The sequence below is a fragment of the Notechis scutatus genome, chromosome 1 (genome assembly GCF_049901735.1).
Source record: "Notechis scutatus isolate UNSWTSFEM ecotype Mainland chromosome 1, rNotScu1.2, whole genome shotgun sequence".
Classification (NCBI taxonomy): domain Eukaryota; kingdom Metazoa; phylum Chordata; class Lepidosauria; order Squamata; family Elapidae; genus Notechis; species Notechis scutatus.
Window position 1 is genome coordinate 234,112,493 of NC_142009.1, and position 24,796 is coordinate 234,137,288.

The 24,796-nt window shown below is 41.4% G+C and overlaps 1 protein-coding gene across 1 annotated transcript in view; it reads right to left on the bottom strand.

The window, feature by feature from the left end:
• Positions 1 to 1,768: 1,768 nt before the first annotated feature.
• ANO9 (anoctamin 9) overlaps positions 1,769 to 24,796 on the bottom strand; it is a 60,570-nt gene continuing 37,542 nt past the window's right edge. The window contains exons 13-24 of the mRNA XM_026668163.2: positions 22,738 to 22,902; positions 22,015 to 22,051; positions 21,064 to 21,175; positions 20,702 to 20,759; positions 20,061 to 20,158; positions 18,034 to 18,188; positions 17,390 to 17,542; positions 16,563 to 16,710; positions 14,975 to 15,082; positions 14,478 to 14,571; positions 12,407 to 12,519; positions 1,769 to 3,534 (exon numbers count right to left, since the gene is read on the bottom strand). Of these exons, the coding sequence (XP_026523948.2) occupies positions 3,507 to 3,534; positions 12,407 to 12,519; positions 14,478 to 14,571; positions 14,975 to 15,082; positions 16,563 to 16,710; positions 17,390 to 17,542; positions 18,034 to 18,188; positions 20,061 to 20,158; positions 20,702 to 20,759; positions 21,064 to 21,175; positions 22,015 to 22,051; positions 22,738 to 22,902 (1,269 nt within the window). The 3' untranslated portion in view covers positions 1,769 to 3,506. The remainder of the gene's footprint in view (positions 3,535 to 12,406; positions 12,520 to 14,477; positions 14,572 to 14,974; positions 15,083 to 16,562; positions 16,711 to 17,389; positions 17,543 to 18,033; positions 18,189 to 20,060; positions 20,159 to 20,701; positions 20,760 to 21,063; positions 21,176 to 22,014; positions 22,052 to 22,737; positions 22,903 to 24,796) is intronic.

Here is a 24,796-nt window from a genome sequence, read left to right on the forward strand (position 1 = left end):
GGGGAAGAGGTAGAACAAGGGAGAGGGAGTTCAGAGGAAGCCCACCCCCTCTTCATCCTAGGGCACACAGGGAGGAACGGAGAAGAGAGCAACATGGGTTGCATGGCTTACAGGGGAGGAAAGGGCCCAGATTCCCTTCATTAGCCATACCTGGGAAGAGTTTAAAAGAGATGCATGCTAAGTGTGGCATCTGCTGGGAACAAATATGAGTTTATCTTGTGTTGACTTTGGTTATCTGTGTTCCTCGCATCCTCCCAACCATGTTGAATTATGGTCCTTCCTTCGTGTCTGGAATTCTTTCTCCTGCCCTGCTGGAGTAATTACCTCATCTTGCCTTGATTGGACTTATAGTTACAGTTTTTGTTGACCATGTTTTGGACTTGATTCTCTGTAGCCAAAGGCTGTTCCTGGGAGAGTTTTTCTCCAGCCAGAAGGTAACCAGGACATTGGGGGCAAAGTTGGAGCTAATAAAGGGACTCCTACTGATTATCTGACTGTGTTGCCTTTGTGCCATGCCCTGGGTCATCACATTACTTATTGAAGTACAGTTGCACAGTTCTAAGCACTTAAAAACAATCTCTCTATATAAAAAAGATGGCAACAGGATCCAGAAGTTATTAGCCAGTTTAGATTATTTGGTTTTAAGAATAAATAAGCCTTTTTTTTCAGAATTTCAGAGAGAAACATTGCCACATTTGATCTAAAAGTAAAGTCCACAGCTTTCTATGGATCATGGAATTCTGAATGGGATCACTCCTGGGTTACTTGCTAAAATCTATCCAACTAAAATAAAGCTCCAAAAGTTTCATTTTTATTTCTTAAAAATTTATTATATAAAATACTTTAATCCAAATGTCATATGCATATCTTGATAATGTATTCTTTTTTAAAAAAAAATATCTTATTTTAAACAAGTTATAAACAGGAATTTCAAATCGCATTAAAAGTTCTTGGTCAAACAATTAACAGTCAAGTTTTTCATTTTATCTTTAAGACTTAACTTTTCAGAAAAAAACATCCCTGAACAAAATGTTTTCATAATTAAAGCCCAAGTTTAATTTGCCATCAAATTTAGAATTTGTCAGAACATTAAACTTTGGAATGAAATGCTTGGCATCCATTGTAAACTCACACAAGTTAAGTATCTATCTGTCATTTGGTCTTTGTATGCTCTTTTAAATCTAAAGTCCCAATTATAAATGTGACTTCAGTAGTCAAATAATATAATTGTCACTCATCACTGAAATCAATAGTTAAATTTGACTCTAAAGAAAAGCTATACCCAAACAATTTAGAGTTTGATAGCAATAAGGTAAAGGTAAAAGTTCCCCTTGCACATAGGTGCTAGTCATTTCCAGTTCTAGGGGGCGGTGCTAATCTCTGTTACAAAGCCAAAGAGGCAGCGCTGTCTGAAGACGTCTCTGTAGTCATGTGGCTGGCATGACTAAACATCGAAGACGCACAGAAGACACACAGAACCAAAGTGGTCCCTATTTTTCTACTTGCATTTTTTCATGCTTTCGAACTGCTAGGTTGGCAGAAGCTGGGACAAGTAATGGGAGCTCACTCCATTATGCGGCACTAGGGATTTGCACCGCTGAACTGCCAACCTTTCTGATTGACAAGCTCAGCATCTTAGCCACTGAGCCACTACGTCCCTTTTTGATAGTAATACAAGTAACTTAATGCAAACAAATTAAACTCACAGATAGGGAAGCATGAGGAAATCAAAATTAAAAGATGATAATAGCAGAATATTACTGACATATTGACTTCAAATTTTATTTATTTGTTTTGTTCATCTGTAGGCTACAGATGAAATGTATACTAAATTAATTCAAATTTAAGTTGGTAAATAAACAATGACAAAATTTCAGGCACCCTTTAGTTTTCAGCATTATTAGACACTTGATTGGAAGGAAAACATAAGCATATAAAAATCAAAATCAATTCAGCAACTGAAGCTCATCTCACACATCACCCAGATTCCAACAAGCTACATTCCTAATAAATCCTCTTTTTTATATGTATTAATTTTACCACAGTTTTTATCTTTGCTGGACCCAGCATTTTTGTAAACTTATCCTTCTGGGATAAACAGGATTCTCTAAGTTGATTGAATTAATTCATTTTTGTATGACATATATTACTTCTGGATTAGGCAGAATGTTCTTTATATATTAGGCTCCAGAATCACTTGCATGAAGAATCTCTAATAACCCAAATTGTAAATGAAAAAATATAAATAATAGAGAAAAAAACAAACACAAAAGAACTCGAATAAAAGTATCTTCTCAACTTCTTATTGGAATGTGGGATCAGGAACTGTGCATAATTTAGGCCTTACAATGTATGCATTAGATCACAATAAAACTGCCCATTTTTAGTGGCAAATTGGATTACTCTTAAAACTGATATACGAGAAATCTATTCTTATATATCAAAATGGCATGCAAAGATTGGGAAAATGACAAGCACAGTAAAGGCAAGAGGCATTTTGAAGTGTTTCTGTGTTAGCTCTCTAAATATCAGGAGCAGTTTCAGATTATTTGTAAAGGAAATATTGGATGTTTAATACAGGCTGAATTACACATTGGGGTGTTTGGCTAAGGACTCTGTTAGGCAAGCAGCATATGTTTACCCTAATCAAGGATTATCAGCAAATGAAGAATACAAGGTCCTGATATTCAACATCAAGGGTGTCAAACTCAAGGCCCATGGGCTGGATCCGGCCAGTGGGGTGCTTAGATCTAGTTTGTGGGGCTGCCCTGGAAAAAGCAAAGGATCAGCCCATGATGCCTCTGCCAAGGAAAACGGAGCTCGGGAGGGATGTGCGTGCCCCTGCCCAAGCTCCGTTTTTGCTGGCAGGGGGCTGCAGGAAGCTGTCACAGCGGAAAACAGAGCTCGGGAGCCTGTTTTTGCTGGAAGAGCGCTTGGGCCAGCACAGGCACCCACCCCTGATATGAGTGACATCATGCTGGCCACGCCCATCCTGGCCACACCCACCCCAGCCCTCCCAGGTCACACAACCCTGATGCAGCCCTCAATGAAATTGAGTTTGACACCCCTGTTCTACATGAAGTGAGTGACTGTTCAGGGATTTTCTATAGTACTGGATTATCAGTCTGAGTTAACAAGGTAAATAGCATGTCTGAGTAGATGTTAATTGACCACAAAGGTCACAAATGATTTTCTGACTGTAACTTCTTACAGAAGAAAATGGAACATTTAAAAATGCTTCTGGCCTTCTGCAATGCTGTATTACAGACCATGACATGTCATCTGATCACTGTTTCCTTCATTTAGTCTAATGTTTCCTAAAAACACTGACATTTCAAAGCAGTTGTACCATCCAAAGTTATTTTGGTGACAAAATATAAAATTCAAGAACAGTGTCAAGTAATAGACTGGGTGTGGCTGCAGATTTCTGCTAGCATCTTCAAAGCTTGTAGCACCTTTTCATTCAGCACTTGTTGCTATTTGTGTGATGTGTTCACCATGTTTTACTATATTTCCGTGGAATCATCCATTGCTCTGAAATACAGAGAAGTAGTTTTTATAACTTCAGTTGCACTCAGCAGCCTTTGAATTATATATAATTCAATGCAACAATTGGGACTTTAAGAGGTGTGGCCTTGCTTACACTGATATAGGAAATCTTAGGACACCCTTGTACATCTGTCAGATTTTTACAGAAAACTGAGATACAAGGATATAAGAATGAATGTGAATATGGTATAGAAGTCGGAACTTCAAAGAGAAACCCTTAAAAGTGTTTGAAATATGGACATCATTCCACCAGACAGTATATAAAGTTCAACTTGTTTTCCCATGAACTTCTATAGCTTGGCACCTGTATTTTAGATGCTTACAGACCACTTTCTCCAATTAGAAATGACTTGCCCAATATGCTCTTTCTAAAAAAATTATTGATGGCTCCCTTCATAAAGTGAGGGAACCTGAGGTCAGGACATGCTATTTTCAGTAGTGATTCCAATTCCGTGGAACAGCCTTCACTTGGAACCTAGTCTAATCTCTTTACCACAGATTTTAATTGCATTGCTTTAAATGCATTGTTATTGCATTTAGTTGGGAGACCATGTAATTATGGCAGTAATTTAATAAAGAAATATATGGGAGCCTCCTATATATTTCCTGAGCCACACCGTGAAATGGACATTATATAAACCAGTTATGCCCCAAAAGCATAATAACTCCTCCAAAGGAAGGTAGGATTATACAGTATATTGTTTCTATATGTAGAAATAGACACAAATCCTGTGCAATGCTTAGTTTTCTCTCTTATTAACCAGTAGTAACCAATTCAGCAGTAATAAATTCAGAAAATTTTATTTCCTAATACCTTCGTGAATGTATCCATATGACACACTTGTGTATATATGAGTTGTGTTTATTCATACATTCATGTATGAGTTATGTTTATTATATACTAGAAAACCTATGACCCCATGGATCATCATTTCAGAGATATTTCCTTACCAGATTCTTCAACATCTTCAATAATGGCAGAACTTTTAATGTACTGGAAAAGTTCTTTAAAATGTAGCAATAACTATAGCAGTAGCACTTAATACTGCTCCATGCTGCCTTACAGGACTCTGTGAATGGTTTACAGAGTTAGCATGTTGCCCCCAACAATCTGGGTCCTCATGTTATTGAACTCAGGAAGATGGAAGGCTGAGTCAACCTTGAGCCCCATCAGGATGGAATTCCTGGCAGTCGGCAGAGTTAGACTGAAATACTTACATTCTAACAACTGCGCTACCAGATGGGGAGATATTCAGAGAGATATCTGCCTTGAAAACAGCTCATGTTGAACTATATAGCACAGTCAAACACTACAGAAGTTGTCTATGGAGATTCTCAGTCATCCAGGTCATAGTTGTCCCAAAGGTGTGTTTTGTTTTTTTCAAGAGGCAACTGGACTTTCTAGTTTTTCTTTGAAGATGTTTCGCTTCTTATCCAAGAAGCTTCTTCAGAGCTGAAGAAGTTTCTTGGATGAGAAGCTCAGAGCTCAGACCTGAAGAAAAACTTCTTGGATGAGAAGCAAAACGTCCTTAAAGAAAAATCAGAAAGTCCAGTTGCCTCTTAAGAAAAAAAAAAGCACCTTTAGGACCACAGGAGTTGGTTCACCATAGTTAAACACAGGACATATTTTATAATATATTGGATATATGTATAAGAAGTTTTATTTAATTTGACAAATTTTAATTCCACGGGACTCATAGGTCCTGGGTTTTGGACACATTCCTCAAGTTAGCCCCATGAAGGTGAACCTATGGCATGCGTGCCACAGGTGGCATGCAGAGCCATCTGTATGGGCATGTGAGCCCCAACCCAACTTTCCTGCACTGTGCATGCACGTGCCTCCCAGCTGATTTTTGGCCTGCTTGAGGCTGTTTTCGCCCTCCTGGAGGCTCGAAGAAAGCCTCTGCAGCCTCGGAAGACCGAAAAACAGGTCTTCTGGAAATACCGGAAGTGCCCGTTTTCAGCCTCTGGAGGGCCTCTGGAGCCCAGCGGAGGCTGTTTTCACCCTCCCAGAGGCTCAAGGGAGCCTATTTCAGCACTTCTGGTATTTCCGGAAGGCTTGTTTTTCAGCCTCCCAAGGCTGCAGAGGCTTCCCTTGAACCCATTTTGAGGTTCCTTATTTAAAAATTGTCACCTACAATGTACCACTTCAACCTGTTAAAGGTTACACATAGACCAGGGGTGTCAAATTCAAGGCACGCGGGCCACATCCGGCTCATGATGTCATTGGATCCAGCCCACAGGGCCATCCTGGTCTACCCAATATGAAGTGGAAAGATTGGCCCAGTCTACCCAGTGCAAAGAGGAAAGATCAGGCCAGTGTGGCTTCAGCCCGGTCTACCCAATGCAAAGAGGAAACATCCCAGCAGTTTAGAGAGTGGCATCAAGCTGGCCATGCCCACCCAGTTGGCCACACCCACCCAGCTCCCTGAGGTCAACTACAGCCCTGATGCAGCCCTCAATGAAATTGAGTTTGACACCCCTGACATAGACGAACAGGAGTTTTAGTAATACAGGTTATCCTCAACTTACAGCAGTTTATCTAGGGACCATTCAAAGTTACATTGGCACTGAAAAATTCACTTATGACTGTTTTCACACTTACAACCATTGAGCATCCCCATGTTTACATGATCAAAATTCAGACACTTGGCAACTGACCCATATTTATGACAGTTGCAGTGTCCTGGGATCATGTGATCAGCTTTGGATATCTTTATCTTCTGATAAGCAAAGTCATTGGGGAAGCCAGATTCATTTAATAACTATGTTACTAAATTAACAACGGCAGTGATTCACTTAACAACTATGGAAAGAAAGATCATAAAATGGGACAAAATTCACTTAACAACTGTCTCATTTAACTACAGAAATTTTGGGCTCAACTGTTGTCATAAGTCGAGGACTCTATATAGAGAGAAAGGGGGGAGGGAGAGAAAGAGAGAGAGAGATCTGTTAAAACCTACAGTGTCCATGTAAGACAACGGGATATGAACTAAATACAGAACAAGTAATTAAAATTAATTGCAATGTTAAATAATGTATTCCAGTTATATAATTCATTTATTCCCATCTGTATATACCAATCACTTTTTACATAAACAAATTCATGCGTGTACGTACACAATTCCCCACCTTTAGCACAAATGGCAAAAGAGAAAAAACACAGGATGGGAACAGACTTCCCAAGCGAATAGCTGATCATTTAGCTGATCTTCGAAGACATCTGAGTTTTGATGCTATGTAGTCTATAGCCACTTGTACCTCTAGTGACAATCTCTTATTCATTTTTTGTAATTCAAATTTTGCTATTCTTTCCAGAGTATACAACATACACACACACACACACACACACACACACACACACATCTCCTCCTCCTCCTCCTCCTCCTGGCTTTCTGCTTTTAAGGAGGTCCTCCCTTTCTGCTTGATTAAAAAAAAGTGGTGAAGGAACTACTGTCATTTGGACTCTCCTGCCAACAATCTGCTGGTCAAATTAATAATTACCTTTGATAAAGAAACAGAGCTGCAGTTACTGATTGCATTTCTGAGGTGGGAGGCTTGCTGAGACTGTACTGATGTTATCGAAAACATTATCGTTGGTTAGTAAGATAAAACACTTTCAATGTGGCTTCCAGAATAACAATGAATGGACACCAGGATCTACTTAAAAACAACAACTAAGTCTGCTTCCTCATCTCTATTATTAAAACTGGTGCTTCTTTGGTTCCACTCAATGCTCTATTCAATTTTGCAAAACAGAACAGACAATAATCAAAAACTGAAGTGCACTCAGCCCTTGAAAACCTTTTGGAAATCTCTCGGAAGCCTTCCAAATCCATTCAAAACATATTTAAAATATAAGAATAATGGAATTATTTAATAATAACCAGGGTGTAATTATCTTGCATTCTAATTAAGTCTGAACAAAATCATGATTTATTTTTGCCCTGCCCATTAGTTTTTGAATTGTAGCTTCCAAGATTCTATTCAATAGTCAGGTAGAGTTCTGAGCTCAGAAAAAAGAAACTTCTGATCTATAAAACAAGCGGTGATTTTAATCCTACAAGGGGTTGCTCATTCTTCATGTTATGTAAGTTCAAAAGTATCCATGAATAGTATGGTTAGTTAGTACCCTAGTCCTAGTCAGTCTTTTCAAATGAAACAAACACATCCACAAATGTACATGGATGCAACTGATTTGATTCATAGAACAGCAAAGAAGTTATTTAAAGTGGGATCTTCAGGTTCAAATGACTGAAGCTTATATTGTATTTCCAGGATTGTATCCAGGAGGCTTTCAACCATATGAAAAAAAGCTCCAAAACAATTTGAGCAGAGGTAATGTTCTCAAAGGTGTGGGAATTCATCCCAGAGTAAGAATGAAAATGGATTCCAATCTGACTTGGACTGGGTTTGAAAATCAAGACAGGATTGGCTCCTCAAAGACTTATACTGTAGGTAGTCCTTGACTTACCAACACAATTGGGACTGCATTTCCAGTTGTAAGTTGAAGGACTCATGCTCTTACAACATTTTTGCAGCAGCTGTTAAGCGAATCACCAGTTATTAAGCGAGTGTCATGCAAACCCATTCTTCTGAATGGGCTTTTTTTTCCCAGTAAAAAATGCTGGAAAGTAGCGCAAAAAAAAAAAAGTCACAGATCACAGTCATGTGACCAGAGGACATCGCAAAGAGTTCCAAAGGAAAGCCCAGTTGCCCAGCACCTAAAATGTCATGTGACCAAGAAGTGGGTGACATGACATTTTACAATGGACAGAAGTGCTTTACAGATTAGAAAGCACCTGTTCCAGGTCTGGGATAATTCTGAACAATTGCTAAGTGAATGGCTATAAATCAATTTGGGGTTTATCAATTAGATGGGATTGTTATAGAAATAGCTATCGTGTTTATCGGCGTATAACACGCACTTTTTCCCCCTGAAAATAGGGGGCAAATGATGTATGCGTGTTATACGCCGATATAATGTTAAGAAGCCTTCGGTGAATGCTGCTGGGATCGGGGATCAAGGACACAAATGAAAGAAGGGGAGGAGGAAGCAACCGAAGCCTGTCCTTCTCTCTGGATCAGCTCTCTCAGTCGCTCTCTCGCTCCTCCACCAGCACAGGAAGAAACTGCTTCAAAGAAGCGGGGCTTTTCCTGTCGCTGCAGCTTCCCTGAAGCGCCCGTTTCTCCCCCACCCCACCCCGTCCGCCCGCCCGCCCGCCTGCAGTGCTCCGTTCTGCCTGCCTGCCTGCCTTCGTTAATGGTTGAATCGGAACAGCTTCGGCTGAGTAAAAGAGGCGAATAGTTATTATTCTCAGCGAAGCTGCTCCCAAACAACCAGAAACTAAGGCAGGCAGGCAGAATGGGACACTGTGGATTGAAGCGCGCGCGGGTGGGAGTGGGGGTGAAACGGGCGCCGGAATAGCTGTGGCGACAGGAAAAGCCCCCGCTTCTTTGAAGCAGTTTCTTCCTTGGATGGTGGAGCAGCGAGAGAGCGAAGCCTCCTTCTCTTCTCTTCCCCCCGGTCCTTGCAAAAATTTTCTGCTTGAAACCGGTCCCTGGTACAAAAAGGTTGGGGACCACTGATTTACCTTATAAGTGGTAATAATATTAATAAAAAAAAGTTCTGAGCTACCCTTATTTTGCTTCAAAGTTTTTATTTAGAAATTTAATTTTTTTTCCTGAAATTTCCCTCTTAAAATGAAGATGCGTGTTATACGCCTGTGCGTGTTATACGCCGATAAATACGGTAGTTTATATTACTATGTAAATGTAAAAAGTTGGGTTTTATATTATTATCTTATTCTACTGCACCGAAAGGAATGCCTTTTCAATGTCCTTTCTTTCTTTTTTTCCCTTTGTTCTTTCCCTTCTCCCTCCCTTATTTTCTCACTATTTTATTTTATATTTTTATGTTTTATATTATAAACTACGGGTCTTCAAACATGGCAAGTTTAAGACTGGTGGACTTCAACTCCCAGAATTCCTGAGCTAACATGACTGGTGGAGGAATTCTGGAAATCCACAGAATCTTAAAGCTGTCAAGTTTGAAGATCCTTGTTATAAACTAATACAATTTTAAACTTGGAAGTGAATGGTTATTATAAGTCAAGGACTACTGGTATTTGGAATAATCAAGACAATGGCTTGCTTGGTTCTTTTATCGTTTACCTCTCTTGCCAATGCACAAGGAAGCCACAACCACAAAGAAGCGGACTCACATTCCGTGATTCCATCTGTACTGTTCAGAAAAGGCAGTCAATGCTAAAGGGAGTCAATGGTTACAGCATCAACTCAGGGCTCACAAGAGCCAAAGCAAATGAGTTTTTGCTGTGCTAATCCTAATCTTTGCCAGTTTATTTCTGGAAAGGTTCTCAGGGAATACACTTTTTTTTTACAATCAAATATTTGCCCGATATAAATATTTAGCTAATTAATATGTTCCAATGGGAAAGCAAAGAAGATGTACGGGTAGTCCTCAACCTATGATCACAATTGAGACCAAAATTTAAGTTGCTGAAGAGAAATTTGTTGGCGGGGGGGTTTGCCCCATTTTAAAACTTTTCTTGCCACAGGTGTTAAGTAAATCACTGCAGTTGTTAAATTAGTAACACGGTTGTTTAGTGAATCTGCCTTCCCCATTGACTTTGTTTGTTATAGGGCAGGGGTGGGCAAACTAAGGCCCGCGGGCCACATCCGGCCCGTTGGTCATTTTAATACGGCCCGCCTCTGAAAAAAATATATTCCCCTCTGGAAAAAAAATCGAGGCCGGCCAAAAGAGGCCGCGCGCCAAAAAATCGCACACACAACACGGAGCTGGGCAGCCGCTTCCCTGGTGGAGGGGCCGAGGTCTCCACCCGGGGAACACCCACTGCTTTCCCTTGCCAGGGCCGAGCAGTGGCGTGTTGCCCTGCACCGCGTGGCCCCCGCCTGGCAGCGCGCTTCTCGGCTGGTCTCCTCCTCCTCGGCCATACAGAACAGGCAGAGAAGGAAGAGACCAGCCGGCTGGTTGGGGAAGCTTTCTGCGCCGAAAGAAGCAGCTACTAATCTCCGGCTTTGCTCCACTTCTCCAATGGTCTGGCACCACCCTGTTCTATGCGCTGGCTGCTCGGACTTGCTGGGCCTGACACATAGAACAGGGCGGCGCCGGATGTTGGAGAAGCAGAGCGGAGCCGGAGATCATTAGCCGTGTCTTCGCAGCACAAGAAGCCTCCCCAACTGGCCAGCTGCTCTCCTCCTTCTCTGCCTGTTTGTTCTGTATGGCCGAGGAGGAAGAGACCAGCCGGCTGGTTGGGGGAAGCTTTCTGCGCCGAAAGAGGCAGCTACTAATCTCCGGCTTTGCTCCGCTTCTCCAATGGTCCGGCACCACCCTGTTCTATGCGCCGGCTGCTCGGATTTGCTGGGCCTGACACATAGAACAGAGCATGCTGCAGGCATCTCACGACAAGCCCCAGGACATGTGGTCACCTGCTGGCTGGCCGGGCCAGGCCGGGCTGGAAGAGGCACATTCTCCAGGAGAAGGAAGAAAGCGTGCTCCGGGAGGGCGGGTGCCGGGCAGGTGGACAGATGTACTGGGACGACTTAAAGGTCGACTTTAAGAGTGCCCCCATGGAAGAAGTCGAACAAACGTAGTGGCGGCAGGGGTGACGGGGCATGTGTGTCCCTCCACAAGGAGTATGAAGGGAGGCAGACACCGCACCTCTCAGGAAAAAAGTAGGTGCCAAAGCCCTGGCTGTCACCTGGGAGGGGACCGTGGAGGGACCCATCACATGTCCCTGTTGCCCCCGCCGCCTCTACTTTTGTTCTCGTTCTTGGCTTCTTCCATGGGGGCGCTCTTAAAGTCAATCTTTAAGAGCTGGAAGACGTTTTGTTAGATCGCCACCAACTCATCGTTGGGAGAGGTGTAGCCCCTGAATACACGAGAAGTCTTGGGCAAAGTTCTCTGACTTTTAAAATGCATCCGTGTGGTGTTTGCCTCCCTTCATGCTCCTTGTGCATGCCGGGAGCACCTAACTGGAGCAAAAGAGAGCGAAGTTGACTGCTATGAAAAGATCACCTTGGCTTCCCCTCTTGCTCCTCAGTTGCCCTGAGCTGGTGCGGTTCTTTACTTGGGCAGCCAGACGCCCGCAGCAGCGCCCGCAGCAGCAGCAGGCAGTTCCGCCCGGGCTGCGCTCAGGTGTCCGGCTGGGGCTGTCAGGAGTTGCTACCGCCGGCGCAGCTCCGCGTGGCTCCAGTCCCGCGTTGCCTTGGGAAGGGAAAGGCAAAACCAGGAGCCACTGAGCCTGAGCCTCCGGTGCCGCTGCTGCCGTTGCAAAGCGCCGCCGGGGCTCTTCCTTTTTGCCTTTCCCTTCCCGAGGCAACGCGGGACTGGAGCCGCGCGGAGCTGCGCCGGCGGTAGCAACTCCTGACTCAGGGGGCCTCCGAGGGGAGGGGAAGGAGGAGAAGAAGGGGGGGAAGGGTGGGGGGCGATTCCCAAAAATGTTGTGCTGACCCGGCCCGTTTGTCAAATTTTAAAAGTCAATGCGGCCCCCGAGCCAAAAAGTTTGCCCACCCCTGTTATAGGGTCATCCAAGGGGACACTGCAACTGTCATATACATGAACCAGTTGTCAAGCACCCGAATGTAAATCACATGACTATGGGGATGCTGCGATGGTCGTAAGTGTGAAAAATGGTCATCATAAGTCACTTTTTTCAGGGCCATTGTAACTTCAAACTGCCACTAAGCGAACTGTTGTAAGTCGAGGACTACCTGTATACATTTGGAAAAGATGACTGTCCCCAAATGTCAACTGGCAATCTTGGTATTCAATATCAGGTTTTTGAGAGTTTTGTTCTTGATAAACACTTACTGGAGTTTTTGTTTTAGTTTCTTGCGTTTTTCTTTCAGCTGATCATTTTTAACACTTCTGGGATCATCAGGGACCAACCATGCTGCAATTAGTTTAACGCATAGAGCCACATGCTGGAAAATGATGAGAGAATTATCATATTATTCCTCCAGGCACAACAGCTGCTTTATCTTCTTGGCAATATTTAATCAAGAAAACTGCTCTTCTAAACTACTTGGAACATGGATTACTTTAATTACTACTGTTTACCAGTTCAGAATTATAATAGCATTATAAATCAACCATCACACAGAAATCATCATTGATCATCCAGATGCAATGGTCAGGGACCCTGTTTGTGCCAACTCTGATTTAATGGTGAGTTTATAGTTTATCAAACTAGTGGTTTGGTTTGCGCATGAAGCCTAAACCCCAAATTTAGAAATCATACATCAGGTCAAATTAACCACACATTATGGATTAGCATAAAATGTAAATCCAACTAAGATAAGGTGATGCCTTCTGAACAGTGGTGGGATTTCCCTACCAGTTTCCCTACCAGTTCGGTGATCGTGCACTTCATGTGTGCACGCAGCTTTCCAAATACCGGCTGAGGCTCTGCCGCGCCAATCGGCTGAGAGGATAAAGAACAGAAAGGCTCAGGGGCAGGTGGGAGCACCAATCCTGTGCTTTTCTTTCTCCTTTCAGCTGCTAGTCGGAGCTTCTTTTTTTTTACTACCGGTGAACCACTAGCAATTTTTGCTACTGGTTCAGGTAAACCGGGCCAAATTGGTAGCATTTCACCACTGCTTCTGAATCTTGGAAATGGTGTTCAAGGTATGAGATAAAGTATCTGGAAAGGGGATTCTAACGATGTTCGTATCCTAGGACAAAACATAATTTAACCTTTAATCCTAAACAGATCTGGCCTCTTGAATACCTGGCAGATAAGAAGTGATTCCTATTTGCAAACAGATTTGGAGGAAAAATTCTGATATCAGCAGCTTCTTTAAAGCAGGATATTTTCCCTGGTCAATTTCTCTGGTCAAGAGGCTAGATTCCATCCTGATTTATCTGCTGCTGTATAAAGTCCTAGTTCCTGAGGATAATCTTCTCCTGCTATGGAACTATTAAAAGACAGGTGTTCAACTAATATGGAACTGTGAAAAGGCAAGATTTCAACTAATCATCTGTTTAGGATGGAGCAACTGATATGGATATCAATCACACTTTGCTGAAGGAGACAAAAGCTCTCAGTGTGATACATCCTGCTGAACTAATCAAACATCCAGTAAAACTATAGACCAATGAAACTCGATTTCATTGAGCACCGTATGAGGGTTGTGTTTGACCTCAGGGACTGGGTGGGCATGGCCGGGATGGGTGTGGCCAGCTCAATGTCACTTGTGTTGGGGGCACCCCTCCCAGGCTCCATTTTCAGCTGTGACAGCCTCCTGCAGCGCTCAGCCAGTGAAAACAGAGCTCGGGAGGGCTGTGCATGACCCTCCCAAGCTCCGTTTTTATTGGCAGAAGCACCATGGGCCAGTCCTTCACTGTTTCCAGGGCGGTCCCACAGGCCAGAGCTAAGCACCCTGCAGGCTGGATCCAGCCCATGGGCCTTGAGTTTGACACCCCCGCTATAGACCATTAAGGCAAGCTGTATTGGCTCTGGATGTTTACCCTGGAAGCTGAATGCCAACAACAGTTAGGAAGACCACAATCCAAGTCCACTGCTTGGATGCAGATGTTGATGCCCTTTTCCCATCCCACTCATCTGCTCTCTATCATGCTCCACTCTCACTCTTACACACAATCCACTCTGCTTTTCTTTCACAGGCGCAAAGGAAGAGAGCACAATGCCTGTGAAGGATGAGATGCTTTTTCAGATAAAGAAATGTGGTGGGGCTTGAGGTCGGGGGTGGGGTGGTGGGGCCTTACAAACAAAAGTTGCCTTTTGGCAGAAGGTTTTGTACATCATCTTCAACAGGGTTCGACAGTGGTTATCCATGCTCATAGATAGTTTCCCCAAAACTACTTCTGTTTTGCTCTCTGCACACGACTAGCTCCATGCTTTTGCAAGCCAAACACTTACCTCAAATACAAATAGAAAGGCAATACGTGCAGCAAAAATGTGCCAAAACTTAATAGAATGGCTGTAATCATCACTGTTCCGGTAGTCTGGGTACCTGTAGAAAGTGGACAGAAACAGGTAAACTTCCCCATTTATTTATTTTTCCCCCTTTCCCAACAAGCCTCCTTCACAAACTTTGTCCCTGCTTTAAAATGGCTGTTCTTGCTTCAATAGGCAAAGGCTTTTAGAATGCCAATACAAAGTTTGTTCTAATATTGTTTATTTTAATGTAATTTATTGTTTAACTTCTAAAGAGGCAAAACAGAAATACCATAAAATAAATTCTAGTACCTAGTGAATATAGGTAAAACCAATTTTGGTACAAATCAGTCCTGTCATTGCTGAACACAAATGATAGTAAAGGAGGAGGCGTACATTCAAAAACATTGTCTGGCCTGCTGTGTACTTTCTGTTTTGAATCGGAGGGCACAGGAACATTGATAGGCATTAGACAATACCTGCAGTGGGTTATCTTATTCCCCATTGGGTCCGTCAGATTCACAGTATTCTCAAAGTGCTGGACATTGAAAACTGAAAGGCTGTGGTTGATATAACCTGTCAAACAGCTACGGAAGCACAACAAAGCAATAGTCAGTATGCAATTCTGTAGGTTGTAAAACAATTTTTGTACAAGAAGATAATTTTATTTCGTCATTTTTTTCCCCTTTGGTTCATTCTAACATTCAGGGTAACCTTGTTAAGATGCCTTGTAGATACAGAAGAAGATTTTGGTACCCCTTCACATCTACCTAAGTGATATACCAAGGTGACTAAAGCAGCCTCAGTACCCTATCCCAGATGAAACCCTGACTGAAATTAATCCAGAAAATCCGTCCATCACTTTTTCAGTCATTTTTCAGATTCCAGAATGGAATATTTGATAATGGGCTATAATTGGAAAGGACTTCTGTGTCAAGAAACAACTTTGTCAGTAAAGGTCTTATAGTTGTTTCCTTTAAAAGCAGCAGGAACAAATCCCAGGTTCAAGGAGATAGATGATAGCTAGATAGTTAGATAACGATAGATGGATAGATGATAGAGTCCTCTATCATAAGTCCTCTTTACTGTACGCACTGCCATGGAATAAGATATCAAATGATCCTGAAAAAAAGCCCCATTCCATGTCCGGTCCTATTCATCACAATATATACTTACAATCTTAATTCTTTTGAAGTTCCTATTAGCAACACTGATAAGACATGCCATGTTTCAGATTTCCAATTGCAAATTACAGTTACTTGCCTAATACAATAATTTGCCCATACATTGTAATTTCATTATTACATGAAACATGAAAGAAAATATTTCATGTATATGCATCTGGATTAAATTAGAAAGTGCTTAAAAGTCACTGGGTTCTTTGATGTTCGAGCACGGGAGATATTGTTCTTCAGTGCAATATTTTTGGTTACAGGACATGCATGTACTATGATTAAAAGAAGTCCATCAATAAAGGGACAATATTTATTTTTTAATGAGGAAAAGTCAGGTATATTCTGTCACACACATTTTGCAAAATGTGGCCAGTCTAAAAACCTATTTAATTTCCCTTTCTGTGGTTTTCAAGCATTGCTCTATTCGGCTAATTCTAATTTTTTTCTTCATTTTAATCTACCTACCTTTTTACTCCTCTCCATAACCATACACCAAGAGGCCATAAGCACATGACACTCACAGCTATTTAACTACATTTTAGATTGCTTAGTAGTGGGAAGCCAGCCTGTGTGGTTCATCTTATCATGTGAATCAAGCCACTGAACTGAGTTATTTACAATTATTTACCATAGATAAACATGTCATACAAACAGGGAAGAGAAGCAACAGGTACACTACAAATACAAGCTCACTAATCCTTAGAAACTTACAATGTTTTAAAAACCCAGTTATATTCCTATGATGATAACAATGAGGAGGATTAATCATATTTTTTATTCTAGTAGCCTTAAGCTTAGAGGAAAATTATGAACAATATATTTATTTAAATAAAGAACCAATAAACTATACATTATATTTAACAGCCATGTTAGAATTTCAGAAAATACTAACTCAATGCCAGTATTGTTCTTCTGCTTGCATGGACTGAATGTATATTGGTACACCAGCATGGGGATGAAATCTGAGGTGATGGCAATAACTAGGCCATTGCCAATGACAGAGAGTATACCAATTATTTCTAGGATGTAGTACCAGATACCTGTAAAAGGAGTGAAAAACAAAGGAGATACTGTCTTAGTCAATATATGGAAGAAAGAGAATTTGCCCTAACTGTAATGAATCCTTACCCCTGCCCCACATAGGGAAGAATAGTCCTTTTCCTGCAAACTGCTTTGAATAGCATTATATGTGGAAAATGTAGAATATAAATGAACTATAGCCTGCAATTAATTAATTGGCATAACAAGAATTTTCTTACTCTGAGAAAAAAAGCGATATGGAACAATGTGGTGACCTGTGCGTTATTTAGAGCAGTTACTCAACCTTGGCAACTTTAACCTTGCTAGCTGGGGAATTCTGGGCATTGGAGTTGAAAAGGTTGAGAAACACTGGTTGAGAGAGTAAGCTGGGAATGTTGCATTTCTCATTTTCATTCTCCAAATTGCATCTATCTGGATCTTCTTGCTCTGGCCAAACCTAGCTATATCTTGACTTGGGAGGCTGTACTTCAATGGTTTTAGTCATAAGGCTTGAGTTGATGTATTGCTCTGGACCTCAAAGACCATCAAAGCATTTGACTCAATCCCAAAATTCTATCCCCTTGTTTAAAAGCAGCTGCATCAAAAGAATACCTTATCACAGTAAAATTGCTGTTTTGACACATGAAACAGGCCTACCAAATGGGCTGGGGGGAAAAATCTCTTTGATCTGCATCTTACCAATGGTGTTAGCTTTCTTGGGCACCATTCGCTTCTGCAGTTTCACCATTTTGATAGCATCCAGCCGAATCTCAAAAAGGTTATTGATAAAGGCCAGCAATGGTGCAAGGGGGAAAGCAGCCACGAAAATAGTGGTGAAGCTGTATTGGATCACTACAGGTATAAAGAAAAGGTTGAAAAGAGGCAGGAAATTAAAAAACACGACCTTTCGATTACTAAATTTGTTGGGTGAAAAAGGATATGCATATTCTAGTCCAAGAACTTGCAGGTGATAGAGCACATTAATGTCTATTTCTTTTCCAAGGAAAACATCTGTCATTAAAAAAACATCTTATGGGAGCTCTAGTTCAGAATGCTTGCGCTTTATGAGTGACAATGCAATACCTTAACTGTACTGGGCATATACAAGTTGGATTCAAGATGTTAACATTATCACTATGATCAAGAATATTTCTCTCAAAAATTGGTGATAAGAACTGAAACCAATCAATGCAATAATACAGGTATTTTATTCTTGTGTTCCTCAAAACTATTGTGTAGCTTCGACTGACAAAACAGCCAGCATTCTAACCTTAGTTTGACCCGCATGGCAGGTTGCCGTGTCTTATAATGTTCTGCGAGCTTTTCCACTGAACTTCACTTACTCATCTCCATGTATTCATCAAACAAGGTGAAGACGTTGACTTCATTGAGCTGATAGTTCCACAGCCATTCCTCCTTGCACGAGTCCTGGGATATCTGCTCCACATTAATCCTTTGGGCTTTTCTGCACAGCAGACGGCACTTGTAGGTTAGGGTACTGAAGGGGCAAATATGTAATATTAAGGAAAGTAAAATTCAAAAGAAGACAGCTGTCGACTGTTAAGGTGCTCATGAATATTCACGCTTAAGGAGGCCAACAACAGACATAATCCACCCATCCTGCAACTTGATGACTTCCCCAAATGGGAAACCCCAACTCCCATTTTCCCAAATTCTCAGGTAATCAGATTGCCTTTCTTTTTCACAATTTTTTGTTAGTTAATTTTTTTTTCATAAAGGCTAGGATATCTGAACACTTCATAAATCTCTCTCCAAATAACCGTTCAAATGTTCCTGCAAAGAAAACAGTTATTCATAGGCTTGATTCACACTGGAGACCACACTTCTGTTCCCTTGGTATTTCTTTACATTTACATAGCCACCCATCTCACCTGACTCTGAATGGCTCACACATTAAACAGCAAAATCAAACACATATAAATAAAATTTAAAACAATTAACTGCAAGCATTAAAAAATATCAATAGAAGAGAATGTTTCTAGCTCAGGGATGGAGTTCTTGGTGCTCTCTTGAGCTTGCTTCTTCAGTGTGACGTTACTTAGTTGGGTAATGAAATGTCTGCAAGAAAACAACCAAACTGAGACAGCACTAAGGACTTCATTGAAAAAAAAAAAAGTTCATGAAAAGGCCAGCCGACAGCTCACAGACAACACAGCTATCTTGGAGGGTCTCTGTGGCCACAGGATCCTGATGGCACTCTTAGATTGAGCCCATCTAACCTCAGGAAAGATGGCGTTGCCAGGAGTCAGTACCACAGCACCAAAGGTTCTCTTCCCAGATCCCATTATATGAAACTCTTTTGTAGACGGGATCCATAACATGCTCACCTATATTAATGTAGAAACGCTTGGAAAACAACTAGCCATGTTCCATTTAAGAAGTGAGGCAATTTCTAAAATTTCTTCTCTATATATGATGAGGTGGGCAATTGCCAGATCCAAAACCACTTCCAGACTTCAAAGTCCCAGAGAAATTTCAATTGTCAGCTAAATTTGACAACATATTTCCAATCAAACTTCACTGGGAGAATAAAGAAATCAAATGGGTTAAGTTCCAGAGAGGCTTAATGCACCTTTACACTGCAAAACAAATAAAAATGGTGCCTCCTCTGTCATAATAATTGTAATCCTGCAGAAAGCTGCCACTCTGTACATCATCATTATGTCACTGTGCTGCCCTCTGGCTGCTGACAAAAAAAAAAAATTTTTTTTTTAAGTGCAAAAGCTGCCTGATATCAGTTCAAGAAATATTTGTGCAGTTTACCAGCTCAAGGATTCCCACAGTGGGGCAAACTGTTGTAACCATATGTATAAGCCCAGGCACGTGAAGTCCTTGCCCTCGCTCCCTACTTCAAAGTGCTTATACGGAGCTACCATGTGTGCACGGGAGAAGAATCACAATAGTAGAAAGAAAAGGCACAGAATGTTGTTATTCCACAATCGCCAAGTGCAAGAGAGCCTCCTTCATGCCATGGTTCTCCAACTATTTGATATAAAAATGCAGGCTGTATATCTCACAGGCAAAGACCCAGGTTGAAGAAACTAACTGTATCGCAGGATGTTGTATCCTAAATGTTGATGATTTAAGCATATGGGCTGCAGCACAACTTCCAAAGGAAGAGAGGCCCCACCTTATTCCTAGATATTGGCTCACGTGGTTTGAAAGAACAAAACTCCTTCCTTGCCCTGAAGCCAAAGAAGAAGTACAATTCATAATTTCTTTTCCCAGAATTGAAATTGTCATTGCATGCGTATATATACACACACACACACACAAAATAGTTTCATTTGAGCTGTAAATGTGCAATGATCTGGAAAAATAAAGAGGGAGATGAATTTGATCTACTTACGGAAGCCAGTACTCCACGAGGTTGCTGAAAGTTTGCTTTAATGTCATAATTACAAACATCTGAATGAAAAGGTCTGTCATGCAACCACTGGGATGACACTAGAAAAAGAAAAAAGAATGTGTTGTAACTGAAGTATGCTTCAAATGTTTTTTGTTTTTTTTTTGGTACTCACTCTGCAAAAGGCATATGAAGAAAGAACTAGAAAAGGATGCACGTCTGTACATTTCTTATGTTTTTGTCCAGCTTTCCCTCCCAAGAGTTCAAGGTAGCATACAAGGTCTTCTTTTTCTCCATTTTATCCTCTCCCAAATCATCTGACCAAATATGACATTGAGAGAGAGTGATCGACCCAATTGGTTCTAAGTACATGATCTGAATTTGTTTTATGTATCTTGCATCCACACCTACCCATTACTGTCATGAACACATGTATGCCTCCTTCTGATAACTTTTATAGAATGTTCAGAGTGCAAGTCAAAAGTCATACTAAGATTTAAGCAACAGAATAATCTCCATCTGGAGCCAAGATTTAAACCATCCCAATATGCTAAGAGATGAATAAAAAGAGATGAAAGAAGAAATTAATTTAATAGGAGATCAAGAGAGGAGTGGGAAAAGGGGATTGTAGTAAAGTAGCTTACTTCTTCCAGTCTCCATTTGCCAGCCACACGTACATAAGATCCTGGATGGCCATTAATCCTAATAAGGAAGTGAGATTAAAATATAAATTGTTTCCAATCCTAATTATAGCTTTGATAATTATCATGTATAGAATGATACATAAAAAAATTCCAACAGTGGTAAAAAAAAAAAACAGCATTTCAAACATCAAAAACTAGAGTCAGATTTTCAAAGGACATGGATAAATGGAGAAGTGAGGGTAGGAATCCTATAGTTTCAGAATGTGGCAAAATTTTCAATAAAACTTAGATCTTGAGATTCAGCTCTAATACCTGCAGATGCCCAATATCTAACTCTCCCAAGTTCACTACTTACTGTTTACCTCCCTAGGAAGAAAGCAACGTAGATCAGAGAAGAGAAATAGTTGAAGAACTGGAAGGTGAAGACTTTAATTGTATAGCTTTTCTCTCGCTCGCTGAATGATCTTGGCCTCTCTAGGGGGGAAAAGCACAAAACCATACAGTCAGTTACAGTCCTTGGGACATCTGGTCTTGTCTCATGCATGCCTTACTCAGTTTCAAGAATGTATTTTTCATGCAGCATTGAACATCTCTGTAGTGAGTCTTCACTCATCCCCTACAGCAGGAGGGTCAAACTCGATTTCATTGAGGGTCACATCAGGGTTGTGTTTGACCTCGGGAGGCCAGGTGGCCATGGCTAGGGTGGGGGTGGCTAGATTGACGTCATGCATATTGAGGATGCCTGTGGTGGCCAGAGTGCTCTGCCAGCGAAAATGGAGCTCAGGAGGGCCATGCGCAGCCCTCTCAAGCTTGGTTTCACTGGCAGAAGGTTGCAAGAGGCTGTCTCAGCTAAAAACAGAGCCTGGGTGGGCCACACACAGCCTTTCCGAGCTCCATTTTTGCTGGCAGAGGGTTGCAGGAGGTCGTCATAGCCGAAAATGGAGCCCGGTGGGCCGCACGTGGCTCTCCTGAACTCTGTTTTCACTGGCAGAGGCACCGCGGGCCGGTCCTTCACTGTTTCAAGGGCAGCCCTGCAGGCAAAGATCTAAGCATCCCGAGGGACAGATCTGGCCTGCGGGCCTTCAGTTTGACATCCCTGCCCTACAGAAATCTTTAACTATCAAGTTGTTTTCCAGTTGTATTGAAATACAATCTGCTTTATCCTTCATGATTGCTCATGCTACCTTGAGCTGCCAGAAGTTACAGTCCAAAACAGCTGGACAGCAACAGATGAAAACAGGCTGCAGTACACACACACACACACACACATTCAAATAGAAGGATGAATGTACACAGCATCAGATGCTTCTTACCTATTTTACAGAGAAGGTGTGCAATATACTTGTTCACCTGCAACAGAAATACAAATTATACAAGTGCAAAGTATTCTGACCAAGGCTTCCAAGACCGTAATTAAGTACTTGCTTAGTTAAAACAACTCTTGTTTTATTTCAACACTGGGAATTATGTTCATTCCCAGCTCGTAATGACTCCCAAACAGTCCCTCAAGATAAGCACCCACATTTCTTTCCTTTGAATTGCTGTCAACAACTAAAGTGCCAAATGAACTATAAAAAACCGAAGTACAAAGTATGCACAGAGCTTCAAGGATTAATCCGAACAGTACAAACGACTTTGCTTCCTACAAAGGTTTCTTCACCTTTGCCTGTCCTTTATACCTAATGGGAGGGGCAATCACCTCCAAGCCTTACTCCCAAGTCACCCCTTTTGTCTCAATTGCTCTTGCCTTCTAGCAGCTCTGTGCACACACGCACTGGGAACAGGCTCCCCTTGTTCCTCTGCCTCGCTGTTGCCAGACTCCGGAGGCTCCAGAGTCAGCACCCCACTCCCAGAGTGTCCTAGCCCCATCTCTGCATCGGATGAAGGACCCTCGTCCAAGTCCAATCCAGATTCCCAGACTGGTCCCCATTCTTCCCCACTGTCTGATTCCGCTGCCATCTGTACAGGCTGCCGGCGAACCACAACACAGAGTGCCTGCAAAACAAGACAGCTGCAAAACAAGCAGTAGTGTGTACCTTGGTCATAATGATGATGCTCAAGTAATGCATCACTGCACCCGTCAGGACTGCCACTGTAGTGGCTTTCTCTTGAAGGAATTTTGAATTGGACTGAGTAAAGATTACTGTCACCACAACCCGGTAGATGACCAAGACATGGGCAATGCCAATCAGCACACATATCTAAAAGAAAAAGAAAAAAAGGAAGTATTGATACCACCGAAAAGGAAAAATGAAAACATCAGAAAAGTGGAAGGCCAGGTGGTCCATCAGTTTCAGATAAGCATGATGAAACTACATCAATTCCATCTAAAGACATGGTTTGCCTATATTGATTAAATAATAAAGTTATTAGTCTTGAAAGTGCCGTAAACTCTTAAATGTTTAGCTGCTGACTAATTCATATTACCTCTCTGAAAGCTCAGCTTGTTTGTTTTTGTTTTATAGGAGGGTGCAACAGAAGGTGGCTTGTGAATCTTTTCTCTCTGCCATTTCTTTCCTATATTCTACTACCCTTAGATTTTGGAAATAATATTCTAAAAATAAAATTTCCAAATTTCTCTTTTTGGAAAAGTTGTCCTGCTGCATTGTGAAACTGAAAATAATCTGCAGATTTGTGACAAATTTCAGCTCCATCTCACATCTATAGGGATTTTCATAAAAGGGAAGGTTTGATTTTCATAAAAGTTTCCAATATTTGAAACTTATTGGAGAGTATCACAATGGCCAGAATTATTTCCCCCCCTACTTTCCTAGCTCCCAAATGGGATCTGAATGTGTGTCTGAGTTTTGGAGGAGCAGCACAAAGTCCCTTTAGGAATTCTTCAGAATATAAATTTTGCCTAAAGTGGAGCATCTTTTAAGTTTAAGATTATTGATGTGCCAGGACAGCTGAATGGTAGGGTTAATTAATGGGAGCAAGAACTGAAATGTAGAAAAAACTTTCATTCCCTGTATCCATTTCTGTTTGAATATACAGTAAGCCTATGGGTTAGACAAAGTAGTACTGGTCAGAAAAATGAACTGAGGATTTAAACTGCTGAAAGTGATACTGTCAGCTGTCCTTCTAGGAGATTATTGTGTCACCTGTCTGGGTATTCAGGTTTCTTTATTTGCATTTTAATAAAAGTGATATTAGCATTTTAGTATGGCATCCATACCTCCTTTTAAAGTTTAGCAAAAAAACTACCCACCACCCACCATCACCCAAGACTAGGCACGCACGCCCCCAACTACCTCAATCCCAACTGCTGCCGGACTTAAATGCAAACTACTCAATGCAAGAAGCCTCGTGAATAAAATACCTGAATTTCTTATCCTCTTAAATATGGCTAACTTCTACATTATATTTGTCTGTGAAACATGGCTCAATGCATCTCTCCCGACTCCATTACCACAGTAAGAGACTATCATGTTTACCGATCAGATCGTGAAAATCGTCGAGGAGGTGGTGTTGCTATATTCTATAAAAATCCTTACATCTAAAAATATCCAAGTTACCCAGGAGCTTGCCCTTCCTGAAACCATCATCTGTGAACTATCCTTAAATATCACAATTCGATTCTTACTATGTTACAGAGCACCTGATTATGACATCGAACATGTAAACAAGCTAAATACACTACTAACATGGGCTACATCCTGCCCATACCCTTTTATCTTTCTTGGAGATTTCAATCTACCTCATATCGACTGGACCCTAAATAATTGTACAACTGAAATCATACACACAACCTTCTACAATGCTATTACAAATCTAGGTCTTGAACAACTAGTAACCAACAACACTAGACTGAACAACTGCCTCGATCTCATCTTCTGCAATAGTTTGAATTTAATTTACGGAATACAAACCAAAGAACCCTTTTCCAGTAGTGACCACAATATAATTGACTTTTGCCTCAACATACGTCCACACAAAAATCACCACAATGATGTCATCCCTAATTGTAACTTCAAAAAGGCAACTATGATCTTATAGATAATGATCTCTCATCCCTCGATTGGCAATCTCTATTCACTGGATGCAATACTGTTGAAGACCATTACAACATATTTTTACTTGAAGTCAAAAGAG